Source organism: Puma concolor, chromosome B4 (assembly GCF_028749965.1).
Source record: "Puma concolor isolate L17-30 chromosome B4, mPumCon1.1.hap2, whole genome shotgun sequence".
Classification (NCBI taxonomy): domain Eukaryota; kingdom Metazoa; phylum Chordata; class Mammalia; order Carnivora; family Felidae; genus Puma; species Puma concolor.
This window is the reverse complement of record NC_141673.1, coordinates 24,541,035-24,565,272: the sequence shown is the minus strand read 5'-3', so window position 1 is coordinate 24,565,272 and position 24,238 is coordinate 24,541,035. Positions and strand designations below refer to the sequence as shown.

Here is a 24,238-nt window from a genome sequence, read left to right as displayed (position 1 = left end):
CCTTGCCCAGAATGTTCTTCCTCATAGTCTTCCCACATAGCTAAACCATGTCTGCCCTTAAAGACCTAATCTAAGAGCCTCCTTCTCTAGAAACTTTTCTTGGTTCACTGTGTCCATGATAATCTTGTGCTTTCTCCAAATTTATATAGCATTTCTTACCTTAATTACTGATTTGATGTTTATCACCTATGTCTTTTGGAACTTTCTGTTTTCAATAATGTTATACTTTATTTTTGTATTGTAGATGCTGAAGAATTTTCCACATTTATTAATTCCAGAATGAGTGGTGAAAATGTGTCAAAGACACAAACAGTTTATGACTCAGACTCTCAGTCAGGTCTTAGTACTAAAGAAAAGGATCGAGCAGCAAATTTGGGTCTATTGGATCATTTTATGAAAATCTTTTTATATTGCAGGAGAGCAATGGTAAGGTGGTCTTTCTAATTTGCTAATGTAATAGACATGAATCTCAGGGCATCAGTTTGGGCATGTAAGATATATTGTATTAGTTTACTTACTATCCATAATTTTAGTTTCAACTTTGAGACCAAATTTGCTGAATTTCATGTCAGTCATTTTTGAGGTTTGCCTGCCATAGTGCTGAGGATTTACACGTTGTCAAGTTGTCAGTGACAGGGGTGAGCTGCTTTAGTCATCAGTTATCCATTGGTTCAGAGCTGAGATAGCCTTTGTCCTTGTCTACATAATCTCCATGAATATTCAGATATTCCTGTGCCACTTTCTTGCCATATTTGGTACATGGCCTCTGGTGACACCAGTTGTTCCTCTCTGGAGTCTTGCTGCCACCTAGAACACCATAGACCCCTTTATTCTCTCTAGCACAGGAAACACTCTTTCTAGGCTACAGGAAAGGCCTACTCTTGGCCCTGATGCCCCACTTCTACAGGCCAATTGTGTCTTCTCTCAAATACTTTTCTCTTTTTTTTCTTAAATATTAAATGATGCATTATTAAATTCAGAATTGGAATCATTAGCCATAAAGAAGTTAGTTTTCTTTTTCTCATAGCAGTAATAGCATATGCTTCCAACCTCTCAAGAATTGAGGGGAAATCTATCCTTTCTGGAATACTTGAGTTCCCATTTTGTCTGTGGAGAGGGTGATTTCTTAAAAAATGTGAAGTAAGCCCACATCAACCCCCTTGACCACAAGCATTGCATCTTATCCTTTCCACCAGCTTCAGGGTCCTGGAAGGTCTGGGTCCTGCTCTCTTCTTGGAACTCAGTTCATCTTGCGCTTGTTCAGTCCAGTCTCCTCTTTGTGATCTTGACAGCATTGAGCTTGCTTGACCCTTCCTCATCCCTCAGGTTCATCCTCCATCCTTTGCACTTGCTGCTCCCTTGGTTTCAAATGTTCTCCTCCTCCCAACACCCCTACTCTCACTTTCACATGATTTGTTCAACTCAACATTCAAGTCTCTGCTCATGTCACCTCCTTAAGCAAACCTGACCACTCCATCTAAAAGGACATATCCTCCCATGCTTGTCAAATTCTGACCCATTTCTGCATTATTTTTCTTTACAATACTTATTATTCCCTGAAATTACATTTTTGTCTACTTATCTAGTCTCAGTCTCCCCTAAGAAACTGAAGTAGCACAAGGGCAGACCCAGTTCCTCTTGCTCACTGCCACATTCCCAGAGCCCAGAACAATGGGAATATTGGAGTCAGACTCCTGGTGTGCAAATCCTAGCTGACCACTTAGCAGATTGTGACCTTGGTCAAGTTAGCTCCATGCCTCTGTTTCCTTATCTCTAAATTAAGTAGAATACTAGTATATACTTATTTCATAGGAGCTATTGATAGAATTAACTGAGATAATGATGTAAATGACACATAATAAATGGTGTTATTTTTATTATTGACATTATTTTTGCAGAAAGATGAAGTTGTTCAGAGATCTCTAACTTTTGAAACTTTGGGATCTTTTGAATGTTGTGTTTGTCTTAGGTTCTTGCTCATCGTGGAGGCTATTGGACTCTGCTTCAGAATAGCTGTAGGACCTTTTGGAACTTTACTCAGGAGCTACAGATACTTCTTAAACAAGCAGTGGATCTGTATAAAACATTTCCTGTTAGCCAGGATGGTTTCCTCTGTACCTGTGTTTTGCCATTCTATTTGGGAGCAGAATTACTTATTGACATGTTAATAGAACTGCAAAATACCAATTCTATTAAGGTAAGGGCATTTGGGTAATTATTTTTATTGTACTCAAATAATTTTTACCATGCAGCTTGGAATAAATGGAAGTTAATGTTTTCCTTGAGTTCTTACTTGGCTTTTCTATAATTCATTTGCTTCTCATTATTTGGTTCACAATGCACAGCATATACTGATGTTAATTACAAATATCTTAGCCTGAAATTTCAATTTTTTAAAGGAAAGAGAAAGTGACACTTACTGAGCTTCAACTTCCGCATAAGCTGTAATGCATTTAATCCTCATAGCAACTTTTTTTGTCAGAGAAAAAGCCTCCAAGTGAGATCAAATACCTTGTCAGTTTCTCTTTACTTCACTGCTTTATCTTTCCTTGTTCTATTATGCCAGATCTCATAGAATTTGCAGCAATTTAAAATCTACACCCTGTGGTTTAAAGCATGAAAATGAAATGGAAAAAATGGAAACCTAATATAACCTAAACACGTTGAAAATTAATAAACATATAAGCACATTGAATCATGGAGTTTATAAAATTCCAGGTGTAAAATATATGAAAACAATAGCACAAAAGACTGAGAGTAAATAAAGTTAAACTGTCATTTTTGTTTACATTTTATATAAATATAAAGTGGTACAATATTAACTCTATGTAGAATGTGATAAGTTAAGGATGCATTTAATAATCCTTAGAGTAACTACCAAAAAAGAGATAAAGAGATATAGCTAAAAATCAATTGCAGTGAAATGAAAGACTAAACAGTGGTCAGTTAATTAAAGAAGGCAGCAAAAAAGAGACAGAGGAACAAAAATATGTGGGCCAAACAGAAAGCAAGTAGAAAATAATAAATCTAACCCAATTATATCAATAACTATATTAAATGTAAGTGGTTTAAACACCCTAGTCAAAAGGCAGAGATTGTTGGATAAAAACAAAGACATGTATAGTTGACCACAGGAGAAGTACTCTGAATGTAAAGAAATCGATTGAAAATAAGACAGTGGAAAGAGAGATTACCGTGAATGCAGTAAGTATAAAAAAACTGGTAAGACTTCATAATATTAGAGAGAATAACCTTTAAATCAAGGAGTCTTTTGACAGATAATGAGAGACATTTCATAATGAGAAGAGGCTCAAGTAATTAGGAAGACACACTAATCATAAATGTGTATGTTCCTAATAACAGATATTAAAAGTATACTTGAAGAGCTTCCAGGTTGGTGAAAGCGTTGATGTATTAGGCACTTGTAGCCTGACTCCATGGGGACAGGGCATGGAAGCTCCTTATCCAGGACTCTTCCAGTCTGGGTACCTCTTTCATTTGGCTGCTTCTGAGTTGTATCTTTTATAATAAAACTGTAATCCCAAGTATAGTGTTTTAAGTGAGTGCTAGCCAATTATTGAACCCGAGGGGGTTATGGAAACCCCTAAATTTATAGCTTGTTAGTCAGAAGTGCAGGCATCCTGAGACTTGTGGCTAACATCTGAAGTAAGGACAGTTTTGTGGAGGACTGATTCTGTAAATGTAGGGAGTCTGACCTTAGTTCTGGGTAAACTAGTTAGTGTAAGAATTGAAGTGCAACCCACATGTAGGTGGATTGGAAACAGAGCACAAGTGCATGTGGTGTGCTTACCAAGGTGGATCATATGCAGAGTAAAAAACTAAGTCATATTAAAGTTTAAAAGGCTAAAATCTTAAAAGAGTATGTTCTCCGACCATTACCTTATGAATAGATTAATAAAAATTAGGAAGAACACTCTCCTAAGTATCTGGAAATTAAACCACACAGTTCTACATAATCCATGGGTCAAAGAAAAAAACAAAAGAGAAATTTAAAAATATTTCAAACTGATGGTAACGTATCAAATTTTGTGGGATGCAAATAAACTGGTGCTTAGGGGGAACTTAATAACTTTAGCCATTTAATAGAAAAGGAGAAAGATATAACATCAGTTATCTAAGTGTGCACCTATAGGAGCTTGAAAATAAGAGCAAATTAAATCCAAAGTAAGTAAAAAAGACAAATAAGAAATGAAAAGATAAGAGCAGAAATAAATTAGATATAAAACAAAACAAAATTAATAAAGTTAATAAATTGATCCTTTGAAAAGAGTATTAAAATTGGCAGAATCCTAGGATAAAATTGAAGAACAAAAGTGAAGAACAAAAGGAAAGAAAAGCATAAATTACTGACAAGAGTGATGAAAGAGGGATATAACTACAGATCCTATAGATATTAAAAGAAAAATGAGAGAATATTATTATCCACTTTCACTAATGGATTTGATAACTTAGATAAAATGAACATGTTTATTGGAAAGCAGAACTTAACAAATCTGATACAAGAAGCAATAGAAAAATTGAATTGCCCTAAATATATTAAACAAACAATTTATAATTAGGAACTTTGAGATAAAGAAAACTCCATGCACAGAATATTTTGCTGCAGAATTCTAGCAAACATATAAGGACAAAATAATAAATCATATACCAAATTTTTTTTAGCAACAAAGCCAGCTTAACACTGACAGGTATTTCAAAGAAATGAATGAACCACATCACCCATGAACATAGACACAAAAATCCTTAATTAAATATTATCAGATCAATCCCAATAATATATAAAATATGCAAATGAGGTATATAATATGTACAGTTATACAAATGATGACCAAGTAGGTTTATCCCAGAAATGTAAGGTTAACATTTAAAGATCAATCAAGGTCATTCACCATATTAATAGGATAAAGGAGACAAATTATATGGCTATTGAAATGGATACAGCAAAAGCATTTACAAAATTTGATATTGCTTTTTCCACCAGCCCCCTCCCCTTGAGTGCTGCTCCAGCTGCACTGCTCTTTTTCTGAGCTCTGGGTTCCTGCTAAGCCAGGGATGCTGTCCTCTTTCTCTGCTCACCATCATGATTATCTACCCAGACCTCATCAGCCATGACAACATATTCTCTGACATCTACAGGATTCAGGAGGTTGCAAATGGGCTGTGCCTGGAGGTGAAGGGGAAGATGGTCAGTAGGACAGAAGGTATCATTGATGGAAATGTACTCTGCTGAAGGCCCCCAAGGTGAAGGTCCTGAAAACACAGTAATTGTTGACATTGATATTGTCAGGAACCATTACTTAGCAGAAAAGAAGCTTCACAAACAAAGCCTACAAAAAATACATCGTAGATAATAGGAAATCAGTGTAAGGCAAACTTGAAGAACAGAGACTGGAAAGTGTAAAACCTTTTATAACAGAGGCTGCAGACAAATCAAACACATCTTTGCTAATTTCAAAAACTACTGGTTTCTTATTGGTGAAAACATGAATCCAGATGGCAAGATTGCTCTGCTGGGCTACCGTGAGGATGATGTGACCCCATATATGATTTTCTTTAAAGATGGTTTAGAAATGAAAAAATGTTAACAAAATGGCAATTACTTTGGATCCATCATCCATCATCATAACTGGCTGCTGCTTTTCACCCATCCACACAACACCAGGACTTAAACAATTGGGTGATGTCATCTTGATCTCTTCATTTATTTTGATGTTGATTTATTTGGAGTGGGTCATTTTTCTTAAAGAAAAAAACATATCATATAGGTTGCCTAAAAACAAAATGCATTTAAACTTACCTGAGACAATATCTCTTACTTAATGTGTGTTTAAACGAAGTGTCTTCTCAGCCTAAATCCAGCAGAAGAAGAGAAATAATAAAGATCAGAGCAGAAATAAACAGTATAGAATCTAAAAACACTGTAGAGCAGATCAATGAAACCAAGAGTTGGTTTTTTGAAAAAATAAACAAAATTGACAAACCTCTAGCCAGGCTTCTCAAAAAGAAAAGGGAGATGACCCAAATAGATAAAATCATGAATGAAAATGGAATTATTACAACCAATCTCTCAGAGATACAAGCAATTATCAGGGAATACTATGAAAAATTATATGCCAACAAACTGGACAACCTGGAAGAAATGGACAAATTCCTAAACACCCACACGCTTCCAAAACTCAATCAGGAGGAAATAGAAAGCTTGAACAGACCCATAACCAGTGAAGAAATTGAATCAGTCATCAAAAATCTCCCAACAAATAAGAGTCCAGGACCAGATGGCTTCCCAGGGGAGTTCTACCAGACGTTTAAAGCAGAGATAATACCTATCCTTCTCAAGCTATTCCAAAAAATAGAAAGAGAAGGAAAACTTCCAGACTCATTCTATGAAGCCAGTATTACTTTGATTCCTAAACCAGACAGAGACCCAGCAAAAAAAGAGAACTACAGGCCAATATCCCTGATGAATATGGATGCAAAAATTCTCAATAAGATACTAGCAAATCGAATTCAACAGCATATAAAAAGAATTAATCACCATGATCAAGTGGGATTCATTCCTGGGATGCAGGGCTGGTTCAACATTCACAAATCAATCAACGTGATACATCACATTAATAAAAGGAAAGATAAGAACCATATGATCCTGTCAATCGATGCAGAAAAGGCCTTTGACAAAATTCAGCAACTTTCTTAATAAAAACCCTTGAGAAAGTCGGGATAGAAGGAACGTACTTAAAGATCATAAAAGCCATTTATGAAAAGCCCACAGCCAACATCATCCTCAATGGGGAAAACCTGAGAGCTTTTTCCCTGAGATCAGGAACACGACAGGGATGCCCACTCTCACCGCTGTTGTTGAACATAGTGTTGGAAGTTCTAGCATCAGCAGTCAGACAACAAAAGGAAGTCAAAGGCATCAAAATTGGCAAAGATGAAGTTAAGCTTTCACTTTTTGCAGATGACATGATATTATACATGGAAAATCCGATAGACTCCACCAAAAGTCTGCTAGAACTGATACATGAATTCAGCAAAGTTGCAGGATACAAAATCAATGTACAGAAATCAGTTGCATTCTTATACACTAATAATGAAGCAACAGAAAGACAAATAAAGAAACTGATCCCATTCACAATTGCACCAAGAATCATAAAATACCTAGGAGTAAACCTAAGCCAAAGATGTGAAAGATCTGTATACTGAAAACTATAGAAAGCTTATGAAGGAAATTGAAGAAGATATAAAGAAATGGAAAAACATTCCATGCTCATGGATTGGAAGAATAAATATTGTCAAAATGTCAATACTACCCAAAGCTATCTACACATTCAATGCAATCCCAATCAAAATTGCACCAGCATTCTTCTCGAAACTAGAACAAGCCATCCTAAAATTCATATGGAACCACAAAAGGCCCCAAATAGCCAAAGTAATTTTGAAGAAGAAGACCAAAGCAGGAGGCATCACAATCCCGGACTTTAGCCTCTACTACAAAGCTGTAATCATCAAGACAGCATGGTATTGGCACAAAAACAGACACATAGACCAATGGAATAGAATAGAAACCCAGAACTAGACCCACAAATGTATGCCCAACTAATCTTTGACAAAGCAGGAAAGAATATCCAATGGAGAAAAGACAGTCTCTTTAACAAATGGTGCTGGGAGAACTGGACAGCAACATGCAGAAGATTGAAACTAGACCACTTTCTCACACCATTCACAAAAATAAACTCAAAATGGATAAAGGACCTGAATGTGAGACAGGAAACCATCAAAACCCTAGAGGAAAAAGCAGGAAAAGACCTCTCTGACCTCAGCCATAGCAATTTCTTACTTGACACATCCCCAAAGGCAAGGGAATTAAAAGCAAAAATGAACTACTGGGACCTTATGAAGATAAAAAGCTTCTGCACAGCAAAGGAAACAACCAACAAGACTAAAAGGCAACCAACGGGATAGGAAAAGATATTTGCAAATGACATATCGGACAAAGGGCTAGTATCCAAAATCTATAAAGAGCTCACCAAACTCCACACCCGAAAAACAACCCAGTGAAGAAATGGACAGAAAACATGAATAGACACTTCTCTAAAGAATACATCCGGATGGCCAACAGGCACATGAAAAGATGCTCAATGTCGCTCCTCATCAGGGAAATACAAATCAAAACCACACTCAGATATCACCTCACGCCAGTCAGAGTGGCCAAAATGAATGAATCAGGAGACTATAGATGCTGGAGAGGATGTGGAGAAACGGGAACCCTCTTGCACTGTTGGTGGGAATGCAAATTGGTGCAGCCGCTCTGGAAAGCAGTGTGGTGGTTCCTCAAAAAATTAAAAATAGATCTACCCTATGACCCAGCAATAGCACTGCTAGGAATTTACCCAAGGGATACAGGAGTGCTGATGCATAGGGGCACTTGTACCCCAATGTTTATAGCAGCACTCTCAACAATAGCCAAATTATGGAAAGAGCCTAAATGTCCATCACCTAATGAATGGATAAAGAAATTGTGGTTTATATGCACAATGGAGTACTACGTGGCAATGAGAAAGAATGAAATATGGCCCTTTGTAGCAACATGGATGGAACTGGAGAGTGTGATGCTAAGTGAAATAAGCCATACAGAGAAAGACAGATACCATATGTTTTCACTCTTATGTGGATCCTGAGAAACTTAACAGAAACCCATGGGGGAGGGGAAGGAAAAAAAAAAGAGGTTAGAGTGGGAAACAGCCAAAAGCATAAGAGACTCTTACAAACTGAGAACAAACTGAGGGTTGATGGGGGGTGGGAGGGCGGGGAGGGTGGGTGATGGGTATTGAGGAGGGCACCTTTTGGGATGAGCACTGGGTGTTGTATGGAAACCAATTTGACAATAAACTTCATATATTGAAAAAAAAATAAACTAAGTGTCTTCTAGTGTTCTTAGAAAGATAGAGCCTGGCTGTAGACTACTACTAGAAAGCATAAGACTATGTTCAGATAATTTCTACGGGGAAAACTACTTTTGGGACTGATAAATGAAAACAAAAAACAAAAAACAAGAATTATAAGTCTTAATTCTAAGTTGAAATAAAGGAAAAGACCATATACATAGAGCACCAAATGTGAAGTGGATCATTATACATTTTATTACCTCAAAACAGAAGTAGTTAACTCTGAAAGAGGTTATCAAAAGAATAATAAGAGACTAATACAGTTGGAAGCAAAACAAAAGCAATGTCACTGATGTTAGAGACTCTCAGGAAACTAAGAATACCTGATAAAAATTAGTATCTACTGTTAACATCATACTTAATGGTGAAATTATTGTGTGTTTCCCTCAAAGACTGGAAAAAGTAAGGACATCTGCTCACACCACTTTTGTTCAATATCATGCCAGATATCCTGACAAGTGCAATAGGGCAGATAAAGAAACAAAAGACATGCAGATTAGAAAGGAACACTATGAATTTTTATATAGAAAATTCCAACTCTTTAGGCCTCTAAAAAGCAACTACTAGAACTAATAAAATAACAGCCCATAAAGTCAGTATAACAAAAATAAATTGTATTTCTTTGTATGAGTGGAAAGCAACTAGAAAATGAAATTTTAAAAATACCATTCAAAATATCAAATATCTAAGAATATATCTAATGAAATTTGTGTAAGATTTTTACACTGAAAATTATAAAACATTGCAAAAAAAAATAAAAGAAGACCTAAATATACACAGAGATGTATCATGTTCATGAACCAAAAGACTTAATACTGCTAGGATATCATTTACTTCCAATTTGGTCTATCGATTCAGTAAAATCCCAATGAAAATTCCAACAGACATTTTTTTGGGGGGTGCAAATTGACAGTTCATTTTAAAATTTATAAGCAAATGCAAAGAAAAGTGAATGGCCAAGAAAATCTTTAAAAAGAACAAATTTAGGGGTGCCTGGATGGCTCAGTCAGTTAAACATCCTACTCTTGGTTTCTGCTCAGGTCATGATCTCAAGGTTTGTGAGTTTGAGCCCCACGTTGGGCTCTGTGCTGACAGTGTGGAGCCTGATTAGGATTCTCTCTCTCTCTCTCTCTCTCTCTCTCTCTCTCTCTCTCTCTCTCTTCCTCCTCTCTCTCTCTCTCTTTTTTTCTCTTTCTCCCTCTCTCTGCCCTTCCACATGCATGCATGTGTGCTCTTTCTCTCTCTCCAAATAAGTGAATAAAAATTTAAAGAAAATAAATAACGAGAACAAATTTGAGAACTCATTACCTGACTTCAAGGCTTATCAATGCTGTAGTAATTAGGAGAGCATGATATTGGCATAAAGAGAGAAACATATCAATGGAATAAATAGAGAATCTTAAAAATAGACTCATACATATGGTCAATATTTTACAAAGGTGTCAAAGCAATTTAAAGGACTCAAAAAAGAAGTGACAAATCTCAGCACCCAGATGTGTTCTTTAAAAACTGTTTCCCACTAAAAGAAACAGGACTCCTTGGTGAATAAAAAAGGCTGATTACCTTTCATATATGAACCATACCAAATAGTTGATAGTTGATGAAGAGAAATTTTTCTTTATAGAATTTTCAGGTAAGAAATGAAGAAAGAATGTTGAAATTCATATAAGGATTTTGCAATTCTTTATGAATTCATGGGAGGATGAAGTATACCTGTGAAGTACACTTGTTGGAAAACAATAAATCAGAGCAAGCATTTAAATCTAACCAAGCAATTAAATATAACCAAATCCAGGGGGCAGAGAAACATTTAGAATGAAACTGTGGGGATGCATCAGTAAAATCCAGACTATGGGAACTCTACAGGGCAAACAATCTGGCTTCTTCATCAAAAAATTGAAGTATAAAAAGAGGAAATGGAACCTACAGGTTAAAAAAAAAAGCCTTAAAAGACATAAATAATTGCAATGTTTGGAGCTTACCCATTTGAAATGGATCCCATTCAAGGCAATCAAAAAATTTATAAGATCTGAAGAAAATGTGAGCAGTAATTATTCAGTAACATTTTGGAGGATTTTTTTGTTAATATCCTTTGTTAGGTGGGATTATATTATTATAGTTAGTAAGTGTTAGAAATTTTTTTTAAGAAAAAGTTTTTAAAAATTACACATGGCCCATACTTAATCTTCAGAACTAAATGACTTGTCTTTACCATGCCAGAAAATTCACTTTCCATATGCTATTTTGACCCCAAATGCCATTCCTGTTTATTTCTCAATGTTGTTAGGTAATGTTACCAAAATTAGGAAGTAAATAGATAATACTTTTTTCCCTCTTGATGATTGGAGGTACAATATCAGCTTTGTTGTTGATAAAGACTATATTGGAATATATAGAAACCACAGAGGTCTTCCTTATCCCTCATCCCAGGAGTAAACTTACCATGTAGATCTAGGCATGACTAACCGATAGCAGATACCCCCCTTCTTTGGGGATGGCCCAGGGAAAGTTATTTCAGCCTGGCCCAGGAAATTGACCCATGTCTAAAGGAAGAATGTGTCATCCTATAGGCAGGCAGGTTCTGATAGAGCAGCCACCTGGGAAAAGTTGAGTGGGACAGGGTTGAGTTCTTCCACACTTACCAAGAGGATTGAGTAAAGGCCAAGAGTGCCTCCACTTGGAACCCTGAGGTAAAGGAAATGGAGATAGCTCTTTATGCAGCTCTTTGCTGCTGGAAGTCATACTGTAGAATCAGTGGATTAGAGGGATGGAGCTCATAACATCAATAAAATGGAAACTACCTCCTATTGAGTATGTCCCATGTGCAGGGACCATGCTAAGAAGGCAAATTCACATAGGTCACATGTGACACAACTATTATTTACACCTACACAGCCTGACTTGAGGTATACATATTGCAGTGCACAGCCAGATGACTCCCTAGGTTTCTTCCAACTTCAAGGACCATGAATCTTGTTAGAGATGTTTCCTCTACTTTTGTTGATACCTTACTTTCCCTATGCATGGATTATGCTTAATGGTAACACCAGCTTAAGAGGGGCTGGTCTTGTGTTACCCAACTATTTGTTGGGCTGCAACCTGGCTTATAGGTGGATTTAAGGGGTTTTGTTTGTCTCAAGAATTTCTAGGGGTATACACAAATGCATCAGGGACTCATGGGAAATTAATATATTAATTACATGGTATCTCTTTAACTTAGGCAAAAACTGTGTTTTCTACATTTCCTTCTCCATAGGTTTGACCTTTGCACTGGGAAATTGGACATATTATGCTGCAAACTGATGAATGCAACCAATGTATTATGGAAACTTAATTATTTGTATATACTCAAACCTGTTCTTCCTCAAAACTTAATCTTATTGGTTTAATATCCTTACTTACATAGATAGTGACTGTGTACCAGGAAGTATAGACCTCAGTCTGTGCTATCTAATGTGGTAATGACTAGACTATATGTGGCTATTTAAATTTAAACTTAATTAAGATTAAGTAAAATTAAAAATCCAGCTGCAATAGTCATTTTTCAATAGCTCCAGTATCCACACATGCTTAGTGGCTACTGTATCAAACAACACAGACAGCACATTTCCATCATCATAGAAAGTTCTGTTGAATAGCTTGGATTTGCATAATAAAAACATTTCAATTTTTCTGTCTTCAGTTCTTTTCTATGTTATATTTTTATCACATTTGGTTTCCGGAAAAAGTGTGTAGTAAAATCTGAAAATACACAATTATTTTTCCATGTGCTACTTGCAGGTTATTGAAGAAAAAGGAGAGTTCAGTGTTCCAAGCTGCTATGGAAATATTAAAAATGATAATGGTGGTTCTAGCCTTCATTTTGAGGATCCATTGGATGATGTAAATGTGGTTGATTTGAAATGGATCCATGACTTTGTGTTAAAGTCTCTGGAGGTTTTATATCAAGTGGAAAAATGGGAGACACTAGTATCACTTGCCATCCAGTTCAATACAATTTCACAGTAAGTATCACTGTAAGGGCAAATGAAAGTGACAAGCGTTAGTTTTAAAAATGTATTTTAATGAATGTCTCTTTTTCAATGTATTTCTACCCCTGTCTAGTGAGAGATACACAGAGCAAGTGACACCGCTCCTGGTATATGCACAGCGCCAGCTTCTTCTAAGAATATCCAAGTTCAATGGCCCAGATGTTACCCAACAACCTTGTGCAAGATATGAAGCTGAATATGAAGAGAAGGTGAGTTTGGCTCTGTTATTCATGCAGTTGTGACTTCTAATGAGTGTACATATTAAATACAAAGATTTAGGGATCAGATAAGTATTATTTTCACTGAGGCATTTATCATTCATAGCAGCAAACATTATCGAAAGCCTGCTATGTGTCCGTATTTTCCAGATACAGGGTAAACAAAAATTAAGTCCTTGTCCATAGGAAACTTATATTCAGATCAAAGCTGATATATTTGTTAGACACAGAGGGGACAATGTCTAGAGCCACAATACTTTCAGAGGCCCACTCCATGTTTTAATTTTTAAAAATTTTTTTTTCAACGTTTATTTATTTTTGGGACAGAGAGAGACAGAGCATGAACGGGGGAGGGGCAGAGAGAGAGGGAGACACAGAATCGGAAACAGGCTCCAGGCTCCGAGCCATCAGCCCAGAGCCTGATGCGGGGCTCGAACTCATGGACTGCGAGATCATGACCTGGCTGAAGTCGGACGCTTAACCGACTGAGCCACCCAGGCGCCCCCATGTTTTAATTTTTTAAATATGAAGACAAAGAGTAACTTTTAGGTCAAAGAAAATGTCTTAATTTTTACTATTAATACACTTGTATTTATGCCAACATAGTCATAAAATATAATTTTTGATATTTTTGGTGGAGGTGTGGACTCATGAAAGCAAAACTGTCTAAGGTCCGTGAAAGTCATGGTGCAGCTTTGAGTTAGGTAGAGGAAAGGGAAGTAGATTGTTTCATTTGTTAATTTAATAAATGTGTATCAACTATCTAATACCAGAGCCATTGCATACAGTTTTACAGACTGTGTCCTGCCCAAGGGCCCCCGGTATATGTGAGGGCTGAAATCCAGTCCCTGCCTCACAAACCAGTCTGTGTGCTTGTGGTGTTGCAATCACACAATGGGGACTCCATTTTCTTCTTCTCACAGAGATTCCTTATGGCCCTTGCATATTCTTGATCCCTGCATGTTTCATGCAATGAGAATACAGTCTAAGTTCTTGCTTTATGGAGTTTAATTTTGGGGGGTAGAGGTAAGGCCAGATAATAAACATGTAAACAGATATGTAAAAAGATTTATGATCATTATCAATTTTCTGAAGAGAATAAAATCGGTCAATGAGATAGGTGGGGTGGGAGGTGGAAACTTCAGCAAGGGTGATCTGGAAGGCCTCTTGGAGATGGTAACATCTGATGAGAAATAGCCAGTCATACAAAAGAAAGAGAGTTCCAGCCCAAGGTTAGGACAAGGGCAAAGGCCCTGAGGTAGGACAGAAAGAAGGACTGGATGACTGCAATGGAGCAGATGCGAGAGAGGGTAAAAGGGGGGGGCTTTGCTTCTTCCTCTTCTCCCCAGGGTCTCATACTCTCCTTTGGGGAGCTAATTCAGTCTATGGCTCTAAGTACCATCTTTATGATAATGGCTCTTGAAATTACAGCTCCAGTCTAGAGCTTTCTCCTGAATACTGTGTTGACATGTAATTGCCTGTATCTGTCAGGGTTCAGTCAGAGAAGCAGAACTAGTAAGATCTATTATCTATCTGTCTATCTATTTTTCTACCTGTCATCTATCAAGATTTATTATAAGGAATTGGTTTATGTGATTGTGGGGGCTGGCCAGACAAGTCCACAATTGTAAGGTGGACAGTCAGGATCATGAGGAGGAAGGAACCCTACAGGTATAGCCAGAAGCTCTTATCCTTAGGCAGTTGTCAGGGATGATGCAGTGAGGAGAAAGCAGTTGTAGACCTGCATGCTGTTTGGAGATTGGAGTCGGGAGACCTCCAGCACATCAAGGACTCACCTGCTTAGGTCAGGCCCACTGAAGTTAATCTCTTTAGCTTAAAGCAAATTTATTAGAGACTTTAATTAGTACCGGCAAAATCCCTTCATAGTGGCAGCTATATTAGTGTCTGAATAGCTGGGATGACATGTGTGTATGCTACAAAATGGATACTTCCCTCCCTTTGTTCTCATAGTTCAGCTTAACCAAGTTGACCCATCAAAAAACCATCATATTACCTAATCAATGTCATCTTTTGGAAGTTTAATAAACTTCTGAAGTTTAGTATACCTCAAACAAACCTATTCTGACAAGTGTTCCACACTTCATTTGGTGACAGCACTGTCCTCCTAGTTGTTCAGGCAAAACACCTTAGAGATGTCCCGGACTCTTCTCTTGCTTTCATACCTCACTTCAAATTGGTTATCAAATCTTCTACCTTCAAAATGTGTTCAGAACCTGACCACTTCTCACTGCCTCTATCACTCCTTCTCTGATAGAGAAGCCACTGTTATATTTGCTTGGATTCATGCAATGACTTCCTAATCAGTATTCTTGCTTCCAACTTCCCTGAACCCCTGCCTCCGGCCTAGTCTATTCTCAATGCAGCAGGTAGAATGACCTTTTAAAACCCTAAATCAGATCATGCCATTCCTCCTTTTTACACCCTATAGCAGCTTCCCATCTGATTCAGAGATAAAGTGAACATCTTTATCATAGCCTTAATGTTCCACATATCCCCCTGTGATTTCAGTGACTCATGTCTTATTACTCCCCTGCAGGATTCAGGGGAGTGCTCTGTTCTTTAAGACGTTCCTGTCTTGGTATTCTTGCGTTTGCTGCTCCCCTGCTTGGAACATTGCCCACCCCCCCCCCCCCCGCCATTTTCCACACTGATTTTTAATCACCTTTCTCTAGTCCTTGCTAAACGTCACTTTCTGTATGAGATGAAGAAATTAGGAGATATTCTGTATGAGATAAATTTATCCAGTATAAATTTATGTACCTGTTTGCTCTATTTCTGTCTACAGTGTTTATAAGTCTTCAATATACTCTATAATGTACTTCTCTGTTTTGTTTATTGGATTTCTACTTCCTCTAGAATAAGTTCCATAAAGTAGGAACTTTGGTTTACTTTGTTCACTGTATTATCCTTGAGCTTAGAGTAGTGACTGACACATAATATTTATTTAATGAAGCTGGGAGAGGGGAAGGACTAGGTCAAATAGGGCCTTAATAGGCCATGGGAAGGAATTTGCATTTTATTAGACTGTTTATGTCTCATTGTCCACACACCTACAAGGGACAATCTACATCAGACTGAGATGTACACACACCTACAGCATCTACATCAGACTGAGATTCAAGGAGGTCTGTATTTTGAGAAATAGGTTAGTTCAAGGAGTAGGAATGGAGAAACAGGGAGAAGAGGTTCTTAGGCCTTTTAAAAGAATTTCTTTTCGTCTAAAGTTTTTCTGATTTCAGATATTTTACAATTTTAGGACTTAAGTATCTGTTAGAAAATAAATTTTTAAAATATTACAGAGGAAGTTAGTTCTGAAAAACTTCACCAGGGAAGTTTAAATTGCATTAATTATGGGTAGGGTGAAAAACTCAGCCACTGGAAAAGCAGCCTATATTTTAGATATGTTCTAACTTGCATAATGGAAGATATATTTAGACTTGTGGATTTATAGAATATCAGAAAATCGTATTTTAATTTCTTTACATAATTTGCCTAAAGCTCTTCCAGCTGTGCTGTACAAAAGAAATATAAAGCGGTATGTAGCAGCTTTTTTCCCTGAAGGTTCTCATGATCAAATGCTACTCTGCTAGTTTTTATTTGTAGCATCCTTTTGTACTTTTTTTTTTTTTTTGACAACTGAAAAATAAGTAAGCTAACTTTTTAGCTATAGATACCTGTCTAAGTAATATTTGTTTTCCTTTTTTAAGATAACCTGCCGAAATTTCATTGGGAAGCAGCTCAAGATTAATCCTCCAACAAGTGAAGAGAAAGATACAGGAAGCTGCACAGATTTCTGTAAAAAGCTTATCTATTCAGGTTGGAACCATTTTAGCTTGAAGGTTTTTTTTAAAGCAAGGTTTGCTGTTGTGTTCTGCATGTCAGATCCTCCATAATTAAAATGTTTTCCAATTCTCTTTCACAGGTTTATTGGACTGAAAATAACCCATTTGATATTTACCATCTTCTGTTGTTATAAATGTCATATAAGGGGAATTAAAACATATGTTTTGATTAGTTTAATCTGTAAGTTGAAGAAGGGAAAGGAGAGAAGGGGAAAGGAAAATTATTTGAAAAATAAGCATGGAAAAAATTGTTTTGCACATTTCCCCTGTTTTTATCTCACTCGGGAACTTCTCAAATTGACCTTTTACTATTTTCTTTCAAGCTGTGCCTTGACTTCCGTAATACCTCCCATAATCAATATAGATTGTTCTGTTGGCTATATCCTGGTCAAGTTGTAAGTCTTTTCGCTAGAGCACAGGAGAAGATGAGGGGACATCATGGCTCCTTTGCTCTTAGCTGAGAAGCCCCCTTGGAATATTTGGTCAGTGCAGCCTGTAGGAGAGGCAATAGAAAAAAGATGAATATGGAGATAATGCCTTCTCACAATTGCACTTTTCATGTGTCTCTGTTTCTGGTATAGGAAAGGAATGCAAATCTTCCCTTTGACATGTTAGGATTCTTTCATTTATCTATTGATTTTATGTATGTATGTCTGTATGAATATAATCATTCATTCATTTAGTGCATCAGTTAGGTGGCCATTCAGTCATTCAGCAAACATTACTGAGTGTCTACTGTGTGGTAAGTGCTGTACTAGGTCCTGAGATTACAAAGAGACTAAAGATTGAGTGAGGCTAAAGATTTATTACACTGGAATTTACAACCCATTGAAAGAGACTGATAAATAAGCCAGAGATTATAGTATCAGGTGATAAGATCTGTCATATTATGACTACCCCTGCTGCTTCTGCTGTAAGCAACAGTAAACAGCATCACTGTGCATGTAGTTTAGTGGAGCTAACGTAAAAAGGAAAAGGCAAAAACTGAGGTTAGGGAGGTTGGCAGGAGGGTCTTAGAAGGCAGGATAAAGAGATTCAGATTTACCTGGAGAGCTGAGTGGGGCTAGTTAAAAGGATTTAAAGAAGGAAATAAGTGATCATTTTTGTGCTTTTGACAGAACCTCAGGCAGCAGTGTGCGGAATCAATTGAAAGCATGCCGCATGGAAGCAGAGGAGTGGGTACGCCTAACTTGTGTAAAAGGCGTAATGAAGTCTTGGACTCAGGCAGCGAGAATAGAGGAGTAGACAGATATGGGAGAAAGGCTGAAGAAGTCCACAGGACTGTTTCTATCCTGGTTAGCCGTAGAAGGGAGGGGTCCAAGATGCCTTGGTTTCTGGCTTGGGTGGCTAGATAGATATCATGTCTTCACGCTACAGGGAAAGTGAAGGGAAGAGCAGGTGAGAGAAAGCTACTTTGAAATTACTGAGTTTGAGGTGCCAAGATGATAACTGAGTAGAACTATCTAGTATATGCTTAGATAGACTGGTCAGGCCCTCAGCAGATTTGTATTTTAATCATCAATATAGTGGTGGCGGTTGAAATCAGGGGCTTGTATGAGGTCACTCAGGGAGAGTTATGTGGAGTATAGACCTGAAGATGGCTTCACTTTGGAAGTTGAGTCATCCAGAATAGGCCATGCTATACAGTAGTAATAAACAATCCCCCAATCTTATTGCTTCCCACAAGGGAAAGTCCATTTTATTGCTCATGCCACTGTGTTCAATGGGGTTGAGTACTGAGCTGCTTCTCATCATAGGTTGATAGAATCTGCATCTTGACACAAGCTTCCATGATTGTTTCCAAGGCAGGAGGGATAACGCTAATTTACCCTCTAGAGGAGCCATACTGAGAGGATGGGCAGAATGGAAGGAGAGAATGGGCCCAAACACAGGAATGTTTATAGGTGGTAAGGGCAGAAGTTGAAGGTGTTCTCATTGGGTTCTGAAGATTTTCTTAATAAAGCAAGGGGTTGAGGGCATAGCCAAGGTTGCTAGGGTGGGAGATTTCAGGAGAAATGTGAGAGTAGCCTGGACCCTGAGGGAAATAAAAGGAAGACAGAAGGGCTTCAGAGCAGTGTGGAGGCTCCAGTTGAGTGAATTGGTAACCACAAACTTGTGGGTTTTACTTCTAATGATAAATCAAATTATCTTCTCATACTCATTAAATAATGGAGTTCTAATCAGGTTGTGATTTGTCCTGAGTATATGTTCTTCTTTTCTTTTCTTTTTTTTTCTTAATGTTTATTTTTATTTGAGAGAGAGAAAGAGAGTGAGTCCCAGCGGGGGAGGGGCAGAGAGAGAGAGAGAGAGAGAGAGAGAGAGAGAGAGAGACACACACACACACACAGAATCTGAAGTAGGTTCCAGGCTCTGAGCTGTCAGCACAGAGCCTGAAGCGGGGCTTGAACCCACGAGCTGTGAGATCATGACCCAAGCCGAAGTTGGATACTCAACTGACTGAGCCACCCAGGCGCCCCTATGTTCTTCTTTTCTTGATCATACCTGTCAAACCTCTGGAGATCCCTCAATTTGGGATCTATAACTCAGAATGTGATTTATATTATCCCTTCCGTCCTGAAAAGAATGGGCAACAAATGTGAGGAAATGTGTCAAAAATGCTTACTATCAAAAATGATGATTAGCACCTAAGGGCTAAGAAAAACATACCTAACAAAATTCTAGACCTGTGTGGCCAGTAGGTCTTACTGATGATGGATTCAATATGTCAGAAAAGCACTTTGCCTACTTGTTGTTAAACTTACATTTGGAAAGGCAAGATGTGGGTAGTGGAACAGAAAGGAAGGAAGGTAAAGTCAGGCTACCATGATTATTTGGGTTAATTCTCAGTGGTGGTGGAGGTATAGTCCATTTGAGCAATGACTACAGCAGGAATATAATCTAAAAAATATTGTAATGGCAGTAATAATGAATTGGGCCAGACACTATATTTAGCACATTATAACCATTAGCTTTTTAAGTTTTTGTAATCTTAAGAGGTAGATATTATTATGCTTACATTACAGATGAGAAAGTTAAATGTTACTAGTAAGTTAGGAACTATGATTCAAACCTTTGTCTAATTGCTCAGCCCATACGCGTTCCACTAAACTGCCTGGCCTGTTCACCATTTGTCTCCTCTCAGATTAGTCTCTCCTCTAAACTGATAGCACTCAAAAAAGTTTTGCCATATATCAGTGGTCATGGGGAAACGATACTTTATCCTGACTTATTGTAGTAGTATGGTAGTTTTTAGATGATCCTGCATACTAATTATAAGTTTTTCATTGACTCATTATCATTAAAATCTTGACATCAGACTTATAGCTCTTTATAACACTCTAGGACCTTTGTGACTAGGAGCATATTTTCGCCCACACTTTTGGGCTTATTTGACCGATTTTTAGGATGGTGATTTTTTTTTTCAGTGTACTGAACTTAGATCATTTTAACATGTTTATAAGCATGATGGGTCTTATGTATGTCCTCATAACATGTTTGCAATACTTTTGAAAGACCAAGTATACTCTTGATGGTTTCCACACCAGATTGCTGCTTTAGAACATCATAGATTTTCTTTTGGCATAACAGCATTGGGTGGTAATGCTTGATACATTTAATTCTTCAGAATAGACACTGTAATGCTCCAGTGCCTACAAACATTTGGTGTTCTCATTATTTAACAGCATTCTATTCTCCCTCTAACTATTTAATAATGCACATGTAATTTGGTATAGTCTCTGTAGGATGTAAAGAAGTGAGAAAACCTCACTTTATAGATTATTTTTTGTATGGATGAGTAACTTGCCTGCTTGTTAATCTTCACAGGGGAGATGACTCTGTGAATATGCCTTTTATTGTAGCTGTTTTTGCATTCTGTCTAGGATCTGCTTCTTGAGTTTTGACCTTATTGGTATTTAAGTTATCTCTGATAGGGTTCTTCAGTCTTCAGGTATGTTGGAACTTTCAACCCTTTGGCAGGTGTGTTTTATTACAGCCTCTGGGCATTTGGACTGATAAGATCATATGTGTAGAAAGCAGCTCAATCTTCTGTCACTCCCAGGGGTTCTTCCTTGGTGAACCTATCTCTCAGGAGTCATTGGTGCTTCAGTTTTAATGAGTACATCAGTACAATAAGAGACACAGCAATTCTTTTTTTTTTCCTCCGTCCTCTTCCTCTCCTCTTCTTCCTTTTCTCCTCCTTCTCCTTCTTACCCACCCTCCTCCTCTTTCTCACCCTCCTCCTCTCATTCTCCTTCTTTTTCTTCTAACCTATTTCAAACTGTTGAGGTTATTAGTGCCTTTGAAATAGTTTCTTGAGTTATTCATGGAAGTCTTCAGAGAGGAACTCCCACTTGAGACGGGGAAGTATGGACAAGCCTCCGAAGCTAATGATGTGTCTTCATTGCTTTCACTAGTTATCGCATGTTGATAGCACAGAAACACCAGCAGAACCCTAGTTAGAGCACAGGAAAAAAGGTCTCCTAGGGCTCGAAAAAAAGAAAAAAAACCCAACAAACTGAAATGTAGTTTAGGAAAAAAAAAACAAGGAGGAATGATTTATAAGCAGATATTTGATAAAAAGTGGAAGGATGATTTTATGGAGGCCTCACATTTTGAAGATTGCAAACATCTCCTGTTCCTCCTGTCCTTCTGATTGTCCCAGATAGCAGATGCCTTTGCAAATTTTTATTCCAGAATGAAAGCTCCATGAGAGCAAGGCATGTGTTTGTTTTGTTCACTTGTATCTCTTCCATGACTGGCAGAGTGCCTACTACTGGTAAGTGCTCAATATATATTTTAAAAATATATGACTAAGACAATATGTAACTGCCATTTTATTGAATGCTTACTCCCTGCCAGGCACTATGCTAGACACTTGACACAGGTTAAAACAGTAATACTCAGAGGTAAATATTATCATCTCAATTTTAACAGAGATTGAAAAGTAAGGCCTAGAGGAGATAACTGTCTTAAAATAATATTACATGAAAGCTTACAGCTTCCACCTTTTCCTTTTCCTTTGCTTTCTTAACTTCTTTCCTGGAAGGAAGCTCTTCCCCTTTCAGTCTTTAAGGAGAAAAAGATAAAAGCAAGCTCATGAATTCTTGTAGGAAAAACACAGAACAGGAACCTTACAATCTTTAGGGCGTTATGTGTAAGAGTAGGGGTCGGAGGCATGCCTTGTCTGGATCATGCAGGACTGTGCGTGGGTAGAGGAATGGGGAACTGAGGGAAAAAAATGGTGGGCGCAGGACAAAGTGGACAAGAGGGTGAAATTGGTAGGGTAGAAGAGAGCTCCTGGGGAGTTAATAAGAGCTCTGTCACCTAAGTGTTAGATTCTCTTCAATGTGTGGTAGGCAAGAAGAGTGAACTTCCTGGGGGGACAAGTGGTTCTCTCAAGGTGGCCATGTGCTGGGTTTGACCAGAACCTCCAGGATTTCTAGACATTTCCATCTACTTCGTTGTATATTGAAAGATGTCTCTATGACCATAGAACGTAACTGTGCTACTATTTCCATCAGGACCTCCCTGGGCTCACGAGGACCCCAGGCTTCTTTTCTTAGGCTTATTTATGTTCTAGTCTCAAAGGTTTCTGTAGTCAAATTAGCAGCCCTCAAATCTGGGTCATTGCCAGTTACACAAGATGTGATGCCCTCTGGCAAACTATCCAGAAGAGGCACTGGATTTGAAGAGTGGTTGTCTCTCATGTCTTCTAAGGGCTTAAAACAAGTTGATGCCCTCAAGTTTACTTTTCCTCCTTTGTAAAGTGTGAGTAATAGCTATCTCTACTAATTTGTAAGGTGTTATGAGAATCAACTGAGATTAAGATCCATATAAGTGATTATTAATAAAGTTAATACCAGCCATTTAGCTTTGAAAATATTTATCAAGCACATATCACACAACAGGCACTGTTATAGGTCTGGGTTGATAACAGCAGACAAAATGGACAAAAATCTCTGCCCTCATGGAACTTGCATTCTCGTGGCAGGAGACAATCAATAAACAAACAAAACACATCAGTAGATGATGAATGCAGTGGAGAAAAAAGAAATGTGGAGATTGGGATCACCAATTTAAATAGGGTGATCAAGGAAGGCCTCCTGAGAAATTAACAGTTAAGCAATAACCTTAAGGAGCTGAGGATGCAAGCCATGGGGATATCTGAGGGAAGAATGTTCTCGACCAACGTGAACCACTGGTAGGGGTTTGCAGAAAATCCCTTTGTATTGCTTTAGTTTTTTTCCAGTGAGGCAGGAAGCAAGGTCATTGACCTGGAAAGGACAGGGAAGAGGTAATTCCTAACTTTTTTCTTTGCCACATAGCCAATTGACCACTCTTCTGTCACTTCTAACATTGGAATGTTCCCTGTGTCCCTCCCTCATTTCCATTGCTACCACCTTAGTTGAATTCAAATCACAATATCTGTGGTGTAGCTTCAGTCTCTCAGCTACCAACCTTAATCTTTCTTCTCCTTCTCCTTCTACTCCTCCTCCTCCTCCTCCTCCTCCTCCTCCTGCTCCTGCTCCTTCTCCTTCTCCTTCTCCTCCTTCTCCTTCTCCTTCTCCTTCTCCTTCTCTTTCTCCTTCTCCTTCTCCTTCTCCTTCTCCTTCTCCTTCTCCTTCTCCTTCTCCTTCTCCTTCTCCTTCTCCTTCTCCTTCTTCTTACAGTACTGTAGGTATTTTTATTGAAAAATGTCCATCCTTAGGAAGGCCAGGCTGGCACTGGAATGGTGGCAGCAACAGGCCGGGCCCCGGGAGGTGATATTCCACAGCCTGGTGGCTTTGGTTTATTAGCAGCAGCCACCAGGCAGGCCGCCACCCTCCTCTTTCTATTACAATCTGCTAACTCTTCCTAAAATACCAGTCTCTTTTTGTTTGTCCTGCTCAAGACCCTTCCTGTACTCCTTATTAGAAAGGATGAAGGCGACTTACAGAGGGAGGGCTTCAGGACTCCAGAAAACCCCTCCTTGTTCAGCAGGACTGGCCATGTCATCTCACCGAGCCCTGACTTGCCATCCTGACTCCTGCTTCCATACCTATCCTTGCACAGACCAGTTCTGTGACCCAGGAGAAACCACCGGACTTTCTGTGCCTTATTTCCCTCCTCTGTAAAATAAGGATATCATGGTATGTAACTTTTAGGGTTGTTTTTAGGAT

The 24,238-nt window shown here is 38.1% G+C and overlaps 1 protein-coding gene and 1 pseudogene across 5 annotated transcripts in view; both read left to right on the top strand.

The window, feature by feature from the left end:
- CFAP54 (cilia and flagella associated protein 54) overlaps positions 1–24,238 on the top strand; it is a 307,349-nt gene that overhangs the window by 151,431 nt on the left and 131,680 nt on the right. For all 5 annotated transcript variants that reach the window (XM_086712592.1, XM_086712589.1, XM_086712590.1 and 2 more), the window contains 5 exons: positions 245–426; positions 1,970–2,197; positions 12,747–12,970; positions 13,071–13,206; positions 16,944–17,052. In XM_086712592.1, the coding sequence (XP_086568718.1) occupies positions 245–426; positions 1,970–2,197; positions 12,747–12,970; positions 13,071–13,206; positions 16,944–17,052 (879 nt within the window). The remainder of the gene's footprint in view (positions 1–244; positions 427–1,969; positions 2,198–12,746; positions 12,971–13,070; positions 13,207–16,943; positions 17,053–24,238) is intronic.
- Positions 5,102–5,615, top strand: LOC112863564 (translationally-controlled tumor protein-like; annotated as a pseudogene).